Source organism: Hemiscyllium ocellatum, chromosome 28 (genome assembly GCF_020745735.1).
Source record: "Hemiscyllium ocellatum isolate sHemOce1 chromosome 28, sHemOce1.pat.X.cur, whole genome shotgun sequence".
Classification (NCBI taxonomy): Eukaryota; Metazoa; Chordata; class Chondrichthyes; order Orectolobiformes; family Hemiscylliidae; genus Hemiscyllium; species Hemiscyllium ocellatum.
Genome location: NC_083428.1, coordinates 8,816,351 through 8,834,517, shown reverse-complemented (window position 1 = coordinate 8,834,517; position 18,167 = coordinate 8,816,351). Strand labels below are relative to the sequence as shown.

Below are 18,167 nucleotides of genomic sequence, written 5' to 3'. Positions count from 1 at the left end.
CTTTCTTTACACCAACACCCCCACACCCACACATTCCCTTATCAAGGAACACGAGGATTTAAAACATCTTCATTTCATTTCCAACTACCCTGTCTCGACGAAGGAAAATCTCCTTTCTTACTTCCCCCCCTTCCATCCACTCACAAACAACACACAACAGTCAAAGTGATATCTTGCTAACTAGTTATCATTAGTCAGACAAAATTTTAACACCAATGTTTGTTTCTCTGGAACCAGTGGAAAGAACCATCCACTTTGTCTTGTGTGTGTGGGATGGGGACAACAATTAGTCAAATCCCAAACCTCAAGTGTCCCCTTATACAAGTGGAAGTGGTTAGATATGTAGTGCAAATGTATAACTTAAACAGAGACTGTAGTGAGCAGGGTGAAAACAAAAATTGTCAACAAACCCATCTCTACTCCAAATTTCTCCTGAACTTGTTAAATAAAATAGTGCCATTGCTGTTCTGCAAATTAAGTAGTCAGTGATGGGCTATGTGAACAAGATCATGTAAGAACAGTATATCAGGGTATCTCCTCTAGCTCCTCCCTCCCCATCCATTGAACACCTCAGACCCCACCCCTCCCAATTCTCCTTCCCCCTTGCTCTTCTTTCTAATTCCTCTCCATCCCCATTTTTCCCTCTTGTCTGTCTGTACTCCTGACTCACACCTGCTCTTTCTGCTCCATTCCTTTCTCCCTGATCCAACATTGTTCTAGTTTTCCTCTTTGTCTTCAACTTCCCGTCACACATTACCTATTCTGGCTGTTCTCCTCCTCTGTTGCACCATTACCAGTCCCTCCCCATTGCCCCCTATTTCCCAATCCTGTATTATTATGGGAAACCAGCAATATAGACATTTTCTTCACTCAATTAAAAAGGTACAAAATAATCCATCAATCAGGTACAAATTTGAGGCATTTGAAGTATTGAAGGAGTTTCTTTTCCTGTTCTAGGAGTTAACTTTAATTCTTCATTGGATTCTGTCTTTAAATCTTTCTGGGAGAGAAAGTATCAACTCAAGCAGTGAAGTGGAGACTAATATTGAAAAACTACCAGCATTATTAAATTGGCACAAGTTTTCAATTTGTTTTAATGTAACACCTTGAGATCACCTCTACCTCAATCTTGTGCTGTCTCCTTCCAGTCCTCATACTCTCCTCCAAACCCAAAGCATAGACGATGAGACAGAAATGCATTTATAGCAATTGCTTGAGAAAGCTAAAACATTATATTACCCCAAGTCCATATTTATATCTGTGGAGTAATAACATGCAACTAGGTAAAGTTACCATAGTCCCAGAGGACAATGGGGCTGCTCGGTCATTAGAGGGACAATTGATGGAGAGTTTAATGCAATTGTCACCACACTTCAGGGGAGTGAGGTTGAGAAGGCAGGATCAGTTGGTGCAGGAATTTACATGCATTATTGGCGTCACCCTGCATCTCAAATCAGCCATCCAACCAACTCAGCCAACCGACCTCCATGTGACAACAAGTTGAATGAAAAAAACAGGAAAAAATTGTTATGATTAACATGACAGATTTGTAGTTAATGGGAGTGTTGTTAAGTGCTGTAGTTTCTATGTGCATCAGTAGGCGGCAATGCATTCTAACAGGTAACATAAAATCAGATGAGGAATTGGAGTGATCATTGCTCCATCTGCTGGCCTAACTGTGCCATTACCCAGCTTGTCTTCACAGGTTCACAACACCACTGAAATAGAAAACATCTACAAATACCCCATAGGGATCAGACATTCTCCACCTTGGACTCTGAAGGTTTGTGGACACAATGCATCACACAACTCAGGTTGACACTCGATTACAGTATTGGGACTATGACACTGCTGGAGGTGGAGCTTAAAAAACATTAAAACTGAGGCTCTGACAATTGCTCTGGTCATTATCTTACTGCTTCTTAGAAATTTGCCCGTAATATATTAATAATTACACTTCAAAAAGCATCCAGTTGACTGTAAAGTTATATAAATCAGAGGCTAGCGCTGTTGCCTCACAGTACCAGGGATCCAGGTTCAATTCCACCCTCAGGTGACCGTCTGAAGAGGTCGCACAATTCCCCCCATCTATGCTCAAATTTCCTGTGGATGTTCTGGTTTCCTCCCACAGTCTAAAAATGTGCAGGTTGGGTGCATTGGCCATGCTTAAACTGCCCACAGAGTCCAGGGATGTGTATTTTAAGTGAATTAGCCATGTGAGATGCAGAATTACAGGGACAGAGTAGAGGGGGTGGGTATGGGCGGGATGCTCTTTGGAAGGTCAGTGTGGACTTGATGGGCCAAATGGCCCTCTTCCACACTGTATAGATTCTATGAAATACAAGTTCTTGCCTCAAGCCATAGAAATTCAATACGTGAGTGCTTCACAATGTAAAGGATCGAGGGCAACAGGTAAACAGATCAATGCTGATACACATACTGTTCCTTTTAAAATTGGTTTTAAGAAAAAAAAGTGACTGAAACAGTATTTTTAATTATTCAGAAGCAACAGGGCCCCAGTTAAAACACAGCAAATGAGCAACAAGACGAAGATGCAGTTTTGACAAGGATCAAATCAGAATCTTCAGTCTTGCTATTCAACAGTCGAGACTAAAACCTAGAAACCTGTGAGAGCTCCTGACAGTCAGAGAGATTAGTCCACAGGCTGGACTTCCAAGAGACAGCATGCAGTGGGCTCACTTGCCATTTCTTGCTCCTCTTCCCCATCCCCACTCTGCCATGTATGAGCAGGTTGGTGGGGGCGAGTGGAAGGCTGATCAGTACAGCTGATCTGTGGAGAGATTTGCCAGCTGGATAAGTGCCAGTGCTCCGTGCCACCGCTCTCGCTGTTCCTGCAGGTGCTGCCCGGTATAGCATTGTTCCTTCTCTTCCTTCTCCTCTTCTCGATGGCTGTTCACTGGGTTTTTCTGTTCCTGGTCAGATTTCTGGCTGCCTACCTCTCCCCTTGCTGGGATTGCACGCTGCTCTCGACTCTGCCAGTACCTGAGAAACAGGGTTACACATTTAAAGGTCTCAGACTGGATGAAATAAATGGCAGCAAATCCAAAGTTTGGTTTAATATCAGCACTGCCGCCACCATCACCCCCTAATAGATTAGTTTTCTGTAATTATAGACTGAGGACTACAATGTTCTTCTGCAGAGCAGTTGATAGGTTTCCCTGCTAGTACAGTACTGAACTGCAATCCTATAACAGTGCAATTTTGGAGTTACGCAGCACCTTTGATAAACAAAAACATTGTTTGAAATCTCAAAACTCAAAGTTTGCGACCTCAAACTCCAGTAAATGGAAGGTAGGGAGACAGTAATGAGTTGGATGATCTGCCATGCGCATATTGAACTGTGGGATAGACTTGAAGGACTGAACTGTGTACTTCTGCTCTGAGTTTCTTCATTTTACTAAGGAAATCATCTGCTGAGAGAAAGGGAGAAAGGGGCAACTTCATCACCTAGAGGGTGGTGCGTGTATGGAGTGAGCTGCCAGAGGAAGTGGTGGAGGCTGGTACAATTACAGCATTTAAAAAGGCATCTGGATGCTATATGAATAGGAAGCATTTAGAGGAATATGGGCCAAGTGCTGGCAAATGGGACTAGATTAGTTTAGGATATTTGGTCAGCATGGACAAGCTGGACTGAAGGGTCTATTTCTGTGCCACACATCTCTATGACTACGACTAAGGGGGCCTAAGCAGATCAAGAATCTCTCAGCCTCAGTCACTTCTCTGGAATGACCCTGCTCATGTTGGGTATGATGTATTGGAGAGAGAGAATTTTAATTCAATCCCAGTGAGTTAAAGTCTACAGTTTTAAAATAATATCAAAGCCCCCATGCTGCGAATCCAATCAGAAACTAAGCTGGTTATGACTGGTTATGATCAGAAGGTCTAGAACCAGAAAAAGGGGTAGGCCATTTTGGGCTGAGATATGGAGGTATTCCTTCACCCAGAGAGTAATGAGCCTATGGAATTCTCTGCCATAAACATTAGTAAAAACGAAAACATTGAAATATTTTAATGCCGTTTGAAAGGACCAAATGGCTTACCTCTCCCACTGTTTTATGAATTTCCTCATTCAGATTGTAGAGAAGCTTTGGAATTCCTACCCCAGAGTGTTGAGGCCTAGTCATTGAGTAAAACCTTTTCCACCCAGCAAGTTGTTAGACATTGGAATGCACTTCCTGAAAATGTAGTTGAGGCATTCAATTGAGGCATCCAAGAGGGCATTGGATGGTTTTGGTAGGAGACGGGCAATAAATACTAGTCAAACTAGATAATACTTCTTGTGCACAGATAAATTTCCAGATACTAAACATATCAAAGGATATGGGGATAGCGCAAAGGGTTAAATGGCCTACTCCTGCTCCCAATCCCTATGTTCTTACAGAATTATGGAAATAGGAGACGCCAATTTTTGTTTGGTGGGGGGGGGAAGGAGAATAGGTGCCAACAACACTCACATGAAACACTCAAATCAATGCTCAATAAAACAAACACATTCCCAGTTCAGTTATTGGAGGAAGCAGGAATGTTCAATATCTCACCTTGTTAACCATTCCACCACTGCCTTATCTTCTTCAGCAGTTGTGACCTTGCCCTGTTCTGTTGTGCCATCATGCCTCCTCAGCCGGGCATATGGGTGTTTTGCACAGTGTCGATTGGCGTGTGTAAACTTGCTGACACAACCTGGAGAGAATTTACATTACTTTATTAAAAAGGGGATACTGAAGCTGTGCCTAATCACTACAGAAAATGAAACAGCACCAAATCTCTCAGACTCGAGACAAATGTGTCAGGTTTATTTGAAATTGGCCTCTCCAGAATGAAATTGTACGAAATTTGATAAAAACTGGGAGTTTATTGTTGCCTTTTTACATGGAGCAGATCCAGCCACAATCAACTACATCACAATGAATAAAGATATAATTTACACTTTATGTATCATCATTCTCAACACGTCAAGGTGCTTGACAAGTGTGTTACCAAACAAGGTTGGGCACTGATCCAAATATTAGGCCAGAAGACCTAAAAACCTTGATCGGGGATAAGTTTCAAGGAGCCTCTTTGTCTCACGCTTCCTCTCTCCTTTTCCAAACAGGTTTCCCAAGAGGAGAATTCCAGAATTTAGGGCCCAAGTCAGCTGGAGAATTAAAAATCAACGCAAGATCCAGAATCACAGAGTGTACAGAGATTGAAGAGTTGTGGGGCTGGAGGTAGTTAAAGAAATGAAGACAGGAGAGGTGACAGAAGGAATCCTGAAACAAGGACGAAACTCCAGCACAAATAAATCAGATTAGATTTATTGTGTCGAGTATTCTATTAACATTCTCCTGAGTATAATGGTGGCTCAGTGGTTAGCACTGCTGCCCCTCAGCGCCAGGGACCAAGATTCAATTGCAGCCTTGGGGACTGTGCAAACTCTACACAGACAGACATTCTCCCCATCTCTGTGTGGGTTTTCTCAGAGTGATCTGGTTTCCTCCCACAATCCGCAGATGTGTGGGTTCGGTAGGCTGGTCATGGTAAATTGCCCATTGTGTCCAGGGATGTGTAGATCAGGTGGAGTAGCCATGGGAAATGCGAGGTTAAAGGGATAGGATAGGAAAGTGCGTGTGGGTGGGATGCAGCTCAGTGTTGGCATGGACCTGTTGGGCTGAATGGCCTGTTTCCACACAGTAGGGATTCTATAATTTAACTAGTGGAGGCAGCCTTAAATTTAAAGAGAGAAGGGGAAAGGCAAAAGGAAGGAATCAGACAGCTGATGACTCACCTAATAGTGGGACAAAAGAAGTGGAGGAAGGACGCGAGGCACAGGGCTCCCTGAACCATGGAGTTTAGCTGGACAATAGCCATAAAGGGCCAGCCAAGGTATAATGTACTGAGTAGTTGTACAATCCACTAAACCTGCTCAAAAAATAACAGTCCATTAAACGCTCCCCACCCCTCACAGCGAAGCAGCACATCTCACATCCCAGTCTCACTCACCCAGCTCAGAGCAGATGAATGGTTTCTCTCCAGTGTGCAGACGCTGATGTGTCTTGAGCTGCCCACTCTGCACAAAGGCTCTGCCACAGCTTGGATAGTCACACACATAAGGTCTCTCACCTAAGCATCACACAAACAGGGAAAAGGAGAAAGGAAAAAGTACTGAATGGTGAGATTTTTGCTGTTCTTCAGAACACAAATGGGCTAATCTTGCACGCAGGTGGGGGGCAAATGTTAAGACAATTACAGGTATCTACTTCTATAAAATTTCTTGAAGAGCCAAAAATTTGATGCTTATTTTTTGACTGGACCCTCTGCCCCCCAAGAGTTGATTCCCTGCAGAACTGGACCAACATGTTCAGCTTCTGGTCATAGAATTCACAATGTGTCATGAGGCCCTGTTTTTAAAAAAAGATATGGTCCTGTTGTCGGGAGCAGATCTATGTTTTCAGTTGGTCCCATTCTAAAAGGAGGCAGGCACCCAGTCTGAATGGAACAGCAAGGCTACCAAAGCCATCTTGTTGCTAATACCAAGCAACGGTAACCAAAAAAAAACGACTAATGTTTTAATGCTCTGAAGTGTACACAACGGCTTAAGGTCCACAGAGTCAGACAGTAAGATGAAGAGGAGTTGAACTAATGAACAGAAATCAAGGGTAGAGGCCCTGGCTAAAGTTTCTAAACTGCATGATTCCAGATTCAGTTGGAGATTATCAATTAAGATAAAATGACCTTGGTGCAAATTAAATTTTGCAACAACCTGCTGTGCATGACTCAGCCACATTTGACCAAATGAGTCAGGGGATTCCCAGCATAATTTCTTTTTAAAAAAGCAGAAGTTGCTGGAAATTAGAAGTAATAAATATTCTGCAAAATAAAAGTTCAACACTTCAGGTAGCATCTGTGGAGAGATTAATAAAACATTTCAAATCGCTGACCATTAATAATTCTGAAAAAATCACAGAGCTGAGGCATTAACTTGATTTCTCTCTCCATGAATGCTGAACTACTTCCTGCATTTACTGTTAATATAGAATATAGAACAGATAATACATATGGAGGCAATTGAGCCCATCAAAATGTGCTGGCTGCCTGCAAGAGCAACTCATGTCATCCCACTCCAAGTCTACTTTCAAACCCAAAGGTGAATCTGCCAAGTACATTCCAAATCCTAACCACTGCTGCATAATTCTTCCTCCCATATCACTGTTGTTTGTGATATACCAACACTCTGGGCTATGATTCATGCGTTTACAATTAAATGCTATTTAAAAGGATAAGTTTGGATTTTTTAGTGTGAAGGAAATGAACTTGTAAATATTTGTGTAAGACTTATCTTAAAGCAGTTAGAGTCATAGAGATGTACAGCATAGAAAAAGACCCTTCGGTCCAACCCATCCATGCCGACCAGATATCCCAACCCAATCTAGTCCCATCCGCTGCACCAAAGAATTTTTGTTTGTCGTAGAATGCTTTAAGACTTAGCGAGGTAAGCCATTATGTTTTATGTGAACTAGGGAATAGTCAAAAGATTGGCACTGTTCTCTTCAGTAACAGCAAGAGTGCAGACAGCTGTGTTGCACTCTTCCGAGGAAAAAAAAACAATTTAAAAATTGTATTATTTATTGGAAGTGGGACTTAAAGTCAGTTCTGCTATAACGTGGTAGTTCCGTTCTCGTGCAATCCAGTGTTATAAGAGAAATCGGATAATAACAGCACCATTTAAAGTAATGGGGCTGGAATCACATTGGAACCAACACACACTTTAAAAGTTCATGCCTTAGAAACAATGTCTGCCAATTCATCAATTGCGCTTCAGTGAATTTGCGTTAATGAAACACACGTCATAGCAGAAAGACCTGTAAGTTTTAAAACAAAAAATAAAAGAGTAGCATATTAATATTTCAGTTATACAGGTCAGAAGTCAGACAACATCTAGATAAGCATGAAATGAAAGGTGATCAGGCATAGGTGAGAATGTGGAGTTGAGGTTGTTATCAGATCAGCCATGATTTTATTGAATGGCAAGGGGATATGAGATAGCTTTGGCAAATAGAATTATGGAGAATCCAAAGAGTTTTTACAAATACATTCAGGACAAAAGGGTAACTAGGGACAGAATAGGGCCCTCAAAGATCAGCAAGGTGGCCTTTGTGTGGTGCTGCAGAAAATAGGGGAGATACTAAATGAATATTTTGCATCAGTATTTATTGTGGAAAAGGATATGGAAGATATAGACTGTAGAGAAATAGATGGTGACATCTTGCAAAATGTCCAGATTACAGAGGAGGAAGTGCTGGATGTCTTGAAACAGTTAAAGGTGGACAACTCCCCAGGACCTGATCAGGTGTACCCGAGAACACTGTGCGAAGCTAGAGAAGTGATTGCTGGGCCTCTTGCTGAGATATTTGTATCATCGATAGTCACGGGTGAGGTGCCAGAAGACTGGAGGATGGCAAAAGTGGTGCCACTGTTTAAGAAGGGTGGTAAGGACAAGCCAGGGAACTATAGACCGGTGAGCCTGACCTCGGTGGTGGGCAGGTTGTTGGAGGGAATCCTGAGGGACAGGATGTACAAGTATTTGGAAAGGCAAGGCGGATTAGGGATAGTCAACATGGCTTTGAGTGTGGGAAATCATGTCTCAAAAATTTGATTGAGTTTTTTTGAAGTAACAAAGAAGATTGATGAGGGCAGAGTGGTAGATGTGATCTACATAGACTTCAGTAAGGCATTTGACAAGGTTCCCCATGGGAGACTGATTAGCAAGGTTAGATCTCATGGAATACCGGGAGAACTAGCCATTTGGATACAGAAATGGCTCAAAGGTAGAAGACAGAGGGTGGTGGTGGAGGGTTGTTTTTCAGACTGGAGGCCTGTGACCAGTGGAGTGTCACAAGGATTGGTGCTGGGTCCTCCAGTTTTTGTAATTTACATAAATGGTTTGGACGCAAGCATTAGAGGTACAGTTAGTAAGTTTGCAGATGACACCAAAATTGGAGGTGTAGTGGACAGCGAAGAGGGTTACCTCAGATTACTACAGGAGAAGTGGCAGATGGTGTTTAATTCAGATAAATGCGAGGTGCTGCATTTTGGAAAAGCAAATCTTAGCAGAACTTATACACTTAATGGTAAGGTCCTAGGGAGTGTTGCTAAACAAAGAGACCTTGGAGTGGAGGTTCATAGCTCCTTGCAAGTGGAGTTGCAGGTAGATAGGATAGTGAAGAAGACGTTTGGTATGTTTCCTTTATTGGTCAGAGTATTCAATACAGGAGTTGGGAGGTCATGTTGCGACTGTACAGGACATTGGTTAGGCCACTATTGGAATATTGCTTGCAATTCTGGTCTCCTTCATATTGGAAAGATGTTGTGAAACTTGAAAGGGTTCAGAAACGATTTACAAGGATGTTGCCAGGGTTGGAGGATCTGAGCTACAGGGAGAGGCTGAACAGGCTGTGGCTGTTTTCCCTGGAGCATCGGAAGCTGAGGGGTACCTTATAGAGGTTTACGAAATTATGAGGGGCATGGATAGGGTAAGAAGGCAAAGTCTTTTCCCTGGGATGGAGTCCAGAACTAGAGGGCATAGGTTTAGGGTGAGAGCGGAAAGATATAAAAGAGACCTAAGGGGCAACGTTTTCACACAGAGAGTAGTAGGTGTATGAAATGAGCTGCCAGAAGAAGTGCTGGAGGCTGGTACAACTGCAACATTTAAAAGGCATTTGGTTGGGTATATGAATAGGAAGGGTTCGGAGGGATATGGGCCGGGTGCTGGCAGGTGGGACTAGATTGGGTTGGGATATCTGGTCGGCATGGATGGGTTGGACCGAAGGGTCTGTTTCCATGCTGTACATCTTTATGACTCTATATGAGGGACAGAGTGGCCTACTCCAGTTCCCGGTTCGTATGCAATGGCATCTGATTTTTCAATTCTTTGTCAAAGCTGCAACTCCTCAATCCTGGAACTGTTATTTCAACAATGTTTTAAAAACAGAGATCCCAAGCAGGAACCTGGAAAAATTGATGACCAAAATGAAAATAGAAAGAGGAAAGCTGAGGAAAGATGTAAAATTAGTGTTGGGTGATACCAGACTAGAAATCTGCAAATTCACAAACATTAAAACATTATTAAAAAGTCATGTGGGTGAACCACTTTGATGATATAATCTAGTAATGTTCTGGCAGTGATGCCAGTTGGAACTAGGGAACAGATGATTGATGATAACTTGGCTGGGTATATGGATATTGGAAGTAACTAATCCACGGAGCTGGTTGTACTTAAATCCGAATAAAACCCTGAAGTAGGACGTTATCTGCCTGGATTCTGTCTAAGAAACATTTAATTTATGAAACAAAAACAGAAATTGTTGGAGAAACTCAGCAGGTCTGGCAGCAAATTTGGACAAAAAGCGAAGTCAATGTTTCAGGTCCAGTGATCCTTCTTTCAGTTCTGAAGAAGGGTTACTGGACCCAAAACATTAACTCTGCTTTCTCTCCACAGATGCTGTCAGACTTGCTGAGTTAGTTCAACAGCTGAAAATGTGTTGCTGGAAAAGCGCAGCAGGTCAGGCAGCATCCAAGGAACAGGAGATTCAAATCAGGGCTTATGCCCAAAACGTTGAATCTCCTGTTCCTTGGATGCTGCCTGACCTGCTGCGCTTTTCCAGCAACACATTTTCAGCTCTGACCTCCAGCATCTGCAGACCTCACTTTCTCCTCGAAGAGTTAGTTCAACAGTTTATTTTCTTTTGTTTCAAGTGGTCAACATTCAGTTCTTTGTTTCATTTTAGCGTCTGGCATTTAACATTTGATACATAACTCCTTATCAAGTAGCCTGGAGCACAAACAGAATTAATTTTAGATTTAAGAAGCATGACAGAATTGAAAGGGTTAAGGGTATAACTCAACTGAGACCCCGAAATGGAATGAGCTAGAGTAGCAGACACTGTGAGGAGATGGGTATGAAATGAAAAGATAATGATGATCAATGTAGTGAAACATGCATAGACAGGATCAATGAGATGCTAATGCTGTCCCCATATCTGCATACCAGTGTGTGTCCTTTTGTGCGCTTGCAGAGATTTCTCTCTTGGGAAAACTCGATTGCAGATATGACAGCGGATCCGGCTGGTGGACAGGGTGCCCTCGGTGATCAAATCTCGGACTATTTCTGCTCTCGGTCGGCCACGCCTCATCCCATCCTGCAACACATAACCCAAGAATGTTACTGATGTACATCTATATTCCAGAGTTAGATTCCACATCCACTTCCCCAGTCACAGTTAGAAAGGGTGGGGCAGTTAACACATTACACTAAAGAACCAAGTGAGAATAATTGAAATACATAATTCAAATAATGGACAGGATTAAATGTTCCTAACTACCAATCAAATACCTCTGCCTTAAAAAGGGTTCAGAATGTCTTTGTAGCAGTGACCTAGGGAACAACTACTGGAGGGCTGTTTCCACTACTGTAACAGGCTTTTCTTTGTGATAGATTTCCACCACAACCAAACTCATATGAAATGGAAAGTTTTGTTTGCTGTCCTCCTCCATCATACAAGAAAGAATGTCCTTTCAATGAGGTTTCAGGAGCCTCTGCTTGGCTGTGGTCATCACTGGCAAGGCTAGCATTAATTGCTCATCCATAACTGGCCTTGCACCGAGTATTTTGTTTGGCTATTTCAGAAGACAGTAAAGAAAAGTCAAACACATTGCTGTGGGTCTTGAGCCACATGTGGGCCAGACAAGGTATGAACGTAGGCTTCCTTCCCCAAAAAAGGGACATCAGTAAACTAGGTGGAATCTTACAATTGCCGGTTTGAGGGTCACCATTATTGACAATGAGCTTCCAATTCCACATTTATGAACTGAATTTAAATTGTACCAGCTACCACAATGGGATTTGAACCCGTAGATCATTCACTGAGCTCCTAGATAACAGGCCTAATAGCATGACCTCCATTAGTCAGAGGGCTTTTGCCCGAAACGTCGATTTCGCTGCTCGTTGGATGCTGCCTGAACTGCTGTGCTCTTCCAGCACCACTGATCCAGAATCTGATTTCCAGCATCTGCAGTCATTGTTTTCACCTCCATTAGTCAGTCCCAGTCTGCAAGAACGTAAAGGTGGTATTTTTGTAACGGACAAAGAAGTTACCCTTACGCAGTGAAATGTTCATGTGGGAAATCAGGAGTATCTCCACCCCACCCAAGTGACCCCCATGAATGGTTGAGTGGATGATCAGGAGCACTCCAGAACATTGCAAGAGCTTCCTGTACAATTTTAGGTGGATTTCATCCCGAATTCTGGCCAACATGCCAAAATTAATTATTCATTTTATTTATTTTTGTATGCATTTCTGCTGATCCTAACTTGTCTGCTACATTGATTGCATTAGAATATGGATAAAGTTGCCCCTAAGGTCCCTTTTAAATATTTCCTCTTTCACACTAAACCTATGCCCTCTAGTTTGAAGGAATGTTTCAAAAACTCGATAAAAGTAGGCATAAAGATTCTAGATTATTGATAAACTCTGCTTCACTAATTTTTTTTTTAGCAAAGAAAAGCCATGATTGAATCTTAGTTACCCTGTTAAGTGGCAATTTAGCTAGAAATGCTGAGCAGTTTAAACAGTGACCTACTATCACTTTCCAGGGCAACTGGGGAAGGGCAGTGATACCCAAATCCAGAGTCATTTCGACATATATAGAGGCTGTTTGATTCATCAAGTCCATGCTGGCTCTCTGCAGAGCAGTCCAAGCAGACTCAATCCCCCACACTCTATACCAGTAGGCTAGTAAATTGATTTCACTCAATTGTCTGTGCAATTTCCTTTAGAAAATCATTCACAGCCTTTGCACCCTTAGAGGCATCAAGTTACAGACAAGTGACACTGGTTGCTTCAGAAAAAAATTCTCATCTCCCTTGATCTCTGGTCAAAATCTTGGTCATTTTTATACTTTTTTCTGAACTCACACTTCAAAAGTGTTTGATTAGCTCTGCAGCTTTCAGAATGCTACATTAATGCAAGATTTTAGATTAGATTTTAATTAGACTCCCTACAGTATGGAAACAGGCCCTTTGGCCCAACAAGTCCACGCCGACCCTCCAAACAGTAACCCACCCAGATCTATTCCCCTACCCCTGACTAATGAACCTAACACTATGGGCAATTTAGCATGGCCACTTCATCAGACCCGCACATCTTTGGATTGTGGGAGGAAACCGGAGCACCAGGAGAAAGCCCATGTAGACACAGGGTACACACCGTGGGCAGCACGGTGGCACAGTGGTTAACACTGCTGCCTCACAGCTCCAGAGACCCGGGTTCAATTCCTGCCTCAGGTGACTGACTATGTGGAGTTTGCAGGTTCTCCCGCGTGTCTGTGTGGGTTTCCTCCGGGTGCTCCGGTTTCCTCCCACAGTCCAAAGATGTGCGGGTCAGGTGAATTGGCCACGTTAAATTGCCCGTGGTGTTAGGTAAGGGGTAAATGTAGGGGTATGAGTGGGTTGCGGGTCGGTGTGGACTTGTTGGGCCGAAGGGCCTGTTTCCACACTGTAAGTAATCTAATCAAACTCCACACAGTCAGTTACCCGAGGCTGGAATCGAACCCGGATCCCTGGCGCTGTGAGGCAGCAGTGCTAACCACTGAGCCACCGTGCCCCTTTGACTGCAGAAAGTAGAGAGGAGAGATTTGGAAAGGTATTAAGTGGTGGGTAATAGTTTTGAAGACTGGAGGGATTTTCTAACACGCAACCCGTACTTTCCTATGCTTCCCCCATGCATATAAACTAGGAGTAGGCCATTCAGCCCTGCACTAGCTTTCAATAAAATCATCACGACTACAAAACGCAGTAGATAATGGGTACTGAGTAAGTTTCAGGAAAAGATAGATTTTTAATTAGTAGAAAAGCAGGAGAGTGGAGTTGAGGCCAAGATGAGACCAGCCATGATTATAGTGAATGGCAGAGCAGACTCAAGGGGCTGGATTGCCTAAACCATTCCAAGTTCTTATGTCTGACTTGATATCCTTGTTTAGATCAGAGTGGTGATGGAAAAGCACAGCAGGCCAGGCAGCATTTTAAGAGCTTCAGGTCAGAGAAGATAACCTGGGGGCTGCAGTGAGAAACTCACTGAGATTAACAGGCGGCACGGTGGCACAGTGATTAGCACTGCTGCCTCACAGTGCCTGAAACCTGGGTTCAATTCCCGACTCAGGCGACTGACTGTGTGGAGTTTGCACATTCTCCCCGTGTCTGCGGGTGCTCCGGTTTCCTCCCACAGTCCAAAGATGTGCTGGTCAGGTGAATTGGCCATGCTAAATTGCCCGTAGTGTTAGGTAAGGGGTAAATGTAGGGGTATGGGTGGGTTGCGCTTCGGCGGTTCGGTGTGGACTTGTTGGGCCAAAGGGCCTGTTTCACACTGTAAGTAATCTAATCTAATCTAAAAAAAAATTTGTGTGGAGAGAGGAGGAGAACTTCTTCAAGGTCGGCATCCTTGCAAGAGGATTCACAGTAAGGTTAAAACCAACTAGACAAAAGTGAGGACTGCAGACGTTGGAGATCAGAGTGGTGCTGGAAAAGCACAGCAGGTCAGGCAGCATTGATACCCTTGTTCCCAATTCAGAATGTAATGGCGCATTTCTGGAGCAGATCGGCCACGAACCCAGGCCTTGTGACTCAATTGGAGACATTAACACCGCGTCAAAAAAACACAATCTGTTTGCCCCCAAGACCCTTTCACCTCCTTGCTGATCAAGAATCCATCTACATCAAAAAAAAATTCAGGCGCACAGTTCTGGCTTCCCTGCTAGAGTCAGGCGTGAAACTTGACAAGGTTCAGAAAAGATTTACAAGGATGATGCCAGTGTTGGAGGATTTGAGGCTGTTTTCACTGGGATGTCAGAGGCTGAGGGGTAATGTTATTGAGGTTTATAAAATCACAAGGGGCATGGATAGGGTGCACAGACAAGGTCTTTTCCATGTGGTAGTGGGGTGGTTAGACGGCGTAGATTAAAGATTTAGATTAGATTCCCTACAGTGTGGAAACAGGCCCTTCGGCCCAACCAATCCACACCAAGCCTCCGAAGATTAACCTCCCCAGACCCATTTACCTCTGACTAATGCACCTAACACTAGGGCAATTCCTTCGTCTCCGCCGCATCTGCTCCCAGGAGGACCAATTCCAACACCGCACAACCCAGATGGCCTCCTTCTTCAAGGACCGCAGATTCCCCCCAGACGTGATCGACGATGCCCTCCACCGCATCTCCTCCACTTCCCGCTCCTCCGCCCTTGAGCCCCGCTCCTCCAACCGCCACCAAGACAGAACCCCACTGGTTCTCACCTACCACCCCACCAACCTGCGCATACAACGTATTATCCGCCGCCATTTCCGCCACCTCCAAACGGACCCCACCACCAAGGATATATTTCCCTCCCCTCCCCTATCAGCGTTCCGCAAGGACCACTCCCTTCGTGACTCCCTTGTCAGATCCACACCCCCCACCAACCCAACCTCCACCCCCGGCACCTTCCCCTGCAACCGCAGGAAATGTAAAACTTGCGCCCACACCTCCACACTCACTTCCCTCCAAGGCCCCAAGGGATCCTTCCATATCCGCCACAAGTTCACCTGTACCTCCACACACATCATCTATTGCATCCGCTGCACCCGATGTGGCCTCCTCTATATTGGTGAGACAGGCCGCTTACTTGCGGAACGCTTCAGAGAACACCTCTGGGCCGCCCGAACCAACCAACCCAATCACCCCGTGGCTCAACACTTTAACTCCCCCTCCCACTCCACCGAGGACATGCAGGTCCTTGGACTCCTCCACCGGCAGAACACAACTACACGACGGCTGGAGGAGGAGCGCCTCATCTTCCGCCTGGGAACCCTCCAACCACAAGGTATGAATTCAGATTTCTCCAGCTTCCTCATTTCCCCTCCCCCCACCTTGTCTCAGTCGGTTCCCTCAACTCAGCACCGCCCTCCTAACCTGCAATCCTCTTCCTGACCTCTCCGCCCCCACCCCACTCCGGCCTATCACCCTCACCTTGACCTCCTTCCACCTATCCCACCTCCATCGCCCCTCCCCCTAGTCCCTCCTCCCTACCTTTTATCTCAGCCGGCTTGGCTCTCTCTCTCTTATTCCTGATGAAGGGCTTATGCTCGAAACGTCGAATTCTCTATTCCTGAGATGCTGCCTAACCTGCTGTGCTTTGACCAGCAACACATTTGCAGCAATTTAGCACGGCCAATTCACCTGCACATCTTTGTGACTGTGGGAGGAGACCAGAGCACCCGGAGGAAACTCACGCAGACATGGGGAGAATGTGCAAACTCCACACAGATAGTTGCCCGAGGCTGGAATCGAACCTGGGTCCCTGGAGCTGTGAGGCAGCAGTGCTAACCACTGAGCCACTGTGCTGCCCAAAGGAACCTGAGGGACAATATGTTCATGCAGGGGTGGTCTGTGATTGGAATGAGCTGCCAGAAGAAGCAGTGGAGGTTGGTATAATTACAACATTTACAAGGCATTTGGATGGGTATATGAATAGGAAGGGTTTAGAGGGCCTAATTCTGGTAAATGGGACTAGATTGTTTTAGGATATCCAGACAGCATGAACTGAGTTGGACCGATGGGTCTATTTCCCTTTTGTAAACCTGTGACTCTGCTTCCACCAACTTTTGATGAATGGATTTCTGAAGACAGAAAGAGAGTTTCAAAAGCTGACAATGTACAGACTGCAATCAGTGAAGATTAGATCGCTGCAAATGGAATAAACTGAGAATTGCACATAAAAAGGGTGAGGATTTATTTAAACTCTCCTTACAAGAATCCCCTAGGAATCCCTCGAGTTTGAATTGACGCTCCCACCGACAGTAGCCAATAACAAGCAGGGGGGCGTGGCCACCTGTGTCCCGTCTCCATGGAGATGGAACCTTGGCGCCTGTTACATTTTTGGCGCGTTCCACATTTGCAATTTCAGGCTATTCAAAAGAAATTAGAAACGAAGCACTAATCTCAAATGATATTAGTTCATTAGGAAGGAACTCCCGGCTTAAAATTTTACTATACAAGTTCACCATCAGAGAGAAAGGGGAAACATTGCAAGCAATCATTTTCAAATTGAGAAAGTAAGTACAGCAGTCAGAGAAGAGCAAAAGAAGTGATAAATCTGGAAGTTGAATCGTTAGATCAGTTATATTTGTCAATAAGATTATTTTCAATATTCTGAAATCCACACTCGTCGTGGGTGGGCGGGGTGGAAATGAACAGCAAGTAGATTTCAGTAAATCTGTTGCCCACAGGCTATAAATTAAAAGTCTCGAAGGAAAGTCATATCTGTCCCGAAATATAAACTGTTTCTCCAAACATGTCGCTAGATCTACTGGGCTTCCCCTGGCACTGTTCCTATTACAAATTAAATATAATCTGCAAAGACTTGGTACAGCTGTATTTTAAGCTACTGCTGACAAGTGCAAGTTTACTGTATGTATAATCTCACTCTCTTTTCCCTTCTGTTGTATTTCTTTCTGCCGGGTTAGATATTCTCAGGAATGGGATGACAGCGCCTTAGCTGTGCAGCACATTTCCACGAAGATCTGTTTATGCGACAGGAATAAGAGAACCCAAGCCTCCTTTACCTTGTAGGCGGCGATATCAGGACTCTGCCTGGGCGAAGCGGACCCTGTCGATCCAATGCTGGGGGTCGGACTCAGACTCATACTGTTGGAGTTTTCCGGCCATTTGTAGGGAAAAACCATTGAGAAATCCCCCAAATTTAATTCCTCGGTGCCACACTTGGATTGAAAGGGTGTGGCTTTAATGACAGAGACAACCATCCGCTTGGGCGAATTACAACTCGCACTCCCGGACATAATGATATACATTGAATTCTTCTTCTCTTTCCAAGGAAAAGATGGAAAATCCAAGTCCTTCTGCCTCTGACTCCTTTCCCGCGTAATTTTGCCTGCTGGGAAATCTTACGAACCAATCAGATTAGACACGCAAGGGAACCCCCGCGTTTTCCACCCAATCAGCTGGTGGTTGTTGTGTGTCTAAGCCGGTATTTAAACTGGGTTTAAAGCTAAAGCCGTTTAGTGCAAAAAAACATGAAAGTGACTCAGACTCTGAGATCACTGCGGAGCCATTACATCAGTCTG

General features: G+C 44.3%; 1 protein-coding gene across 1 annotated transcript; it reads right to left on the bottom strand.

Moving 5' to 3' along the window:
* Positions 1-627: 627 nt before the first annotated feature.
* On the bottom strand, positions 628-17,945 carry LOC132828989 (zinc finger protein 367-like). Its single transcript, XM_060846238.1, has 5 exons — positions 17,649-17,945; positions 11,045-11,195; positions 6,001-6,120; positions 4,560-4,701; positions 628-3,003 (listed from the first exon to the last, which is right to left on the bottom strand). The coding sequence occupies exons 1-5, from the start codon at positions 17,892-17,894 to the stop codon at positions 2,778-2,780; spliced, it is 885 nt and encodes a 294-aa protein (XP_060702221.1). The 5' UTR covers positions 17,895-17,945; the 3' UTR covers positions 628-2,777.
* Positions 17,946-18,167: the final 222 nt, after the last annotated feature.

What these genes read in the sequence shown, in the direction of transcription:
- LOC132828989 (XM_060846238.1), bottom strand. Translation starts at nt 17,894, where the DNA reads ATGTATATCATTATGTCCGGGAGTGCGAGTTGTAATTCGCCCAAGCGG. An exon ending in ATTCATCTGCTCTGAGCTGG is followed by an intron (nt 4,702 to 6,000) that starts GTGAGTGAGACT and finishes AATTCTCTCCAG; the next exon opens with GTTGTGTCAGCAAGTTTACA. An exon ending in GTGGTGGAATGGTTAACAAG is followed by an intron (nt 3,004 to 4,559) that starts GTGAGATATTGA and finishes CCTGTTTCTCAG; the next exon opens with GTACTGGCAGAGTCGAGAGC.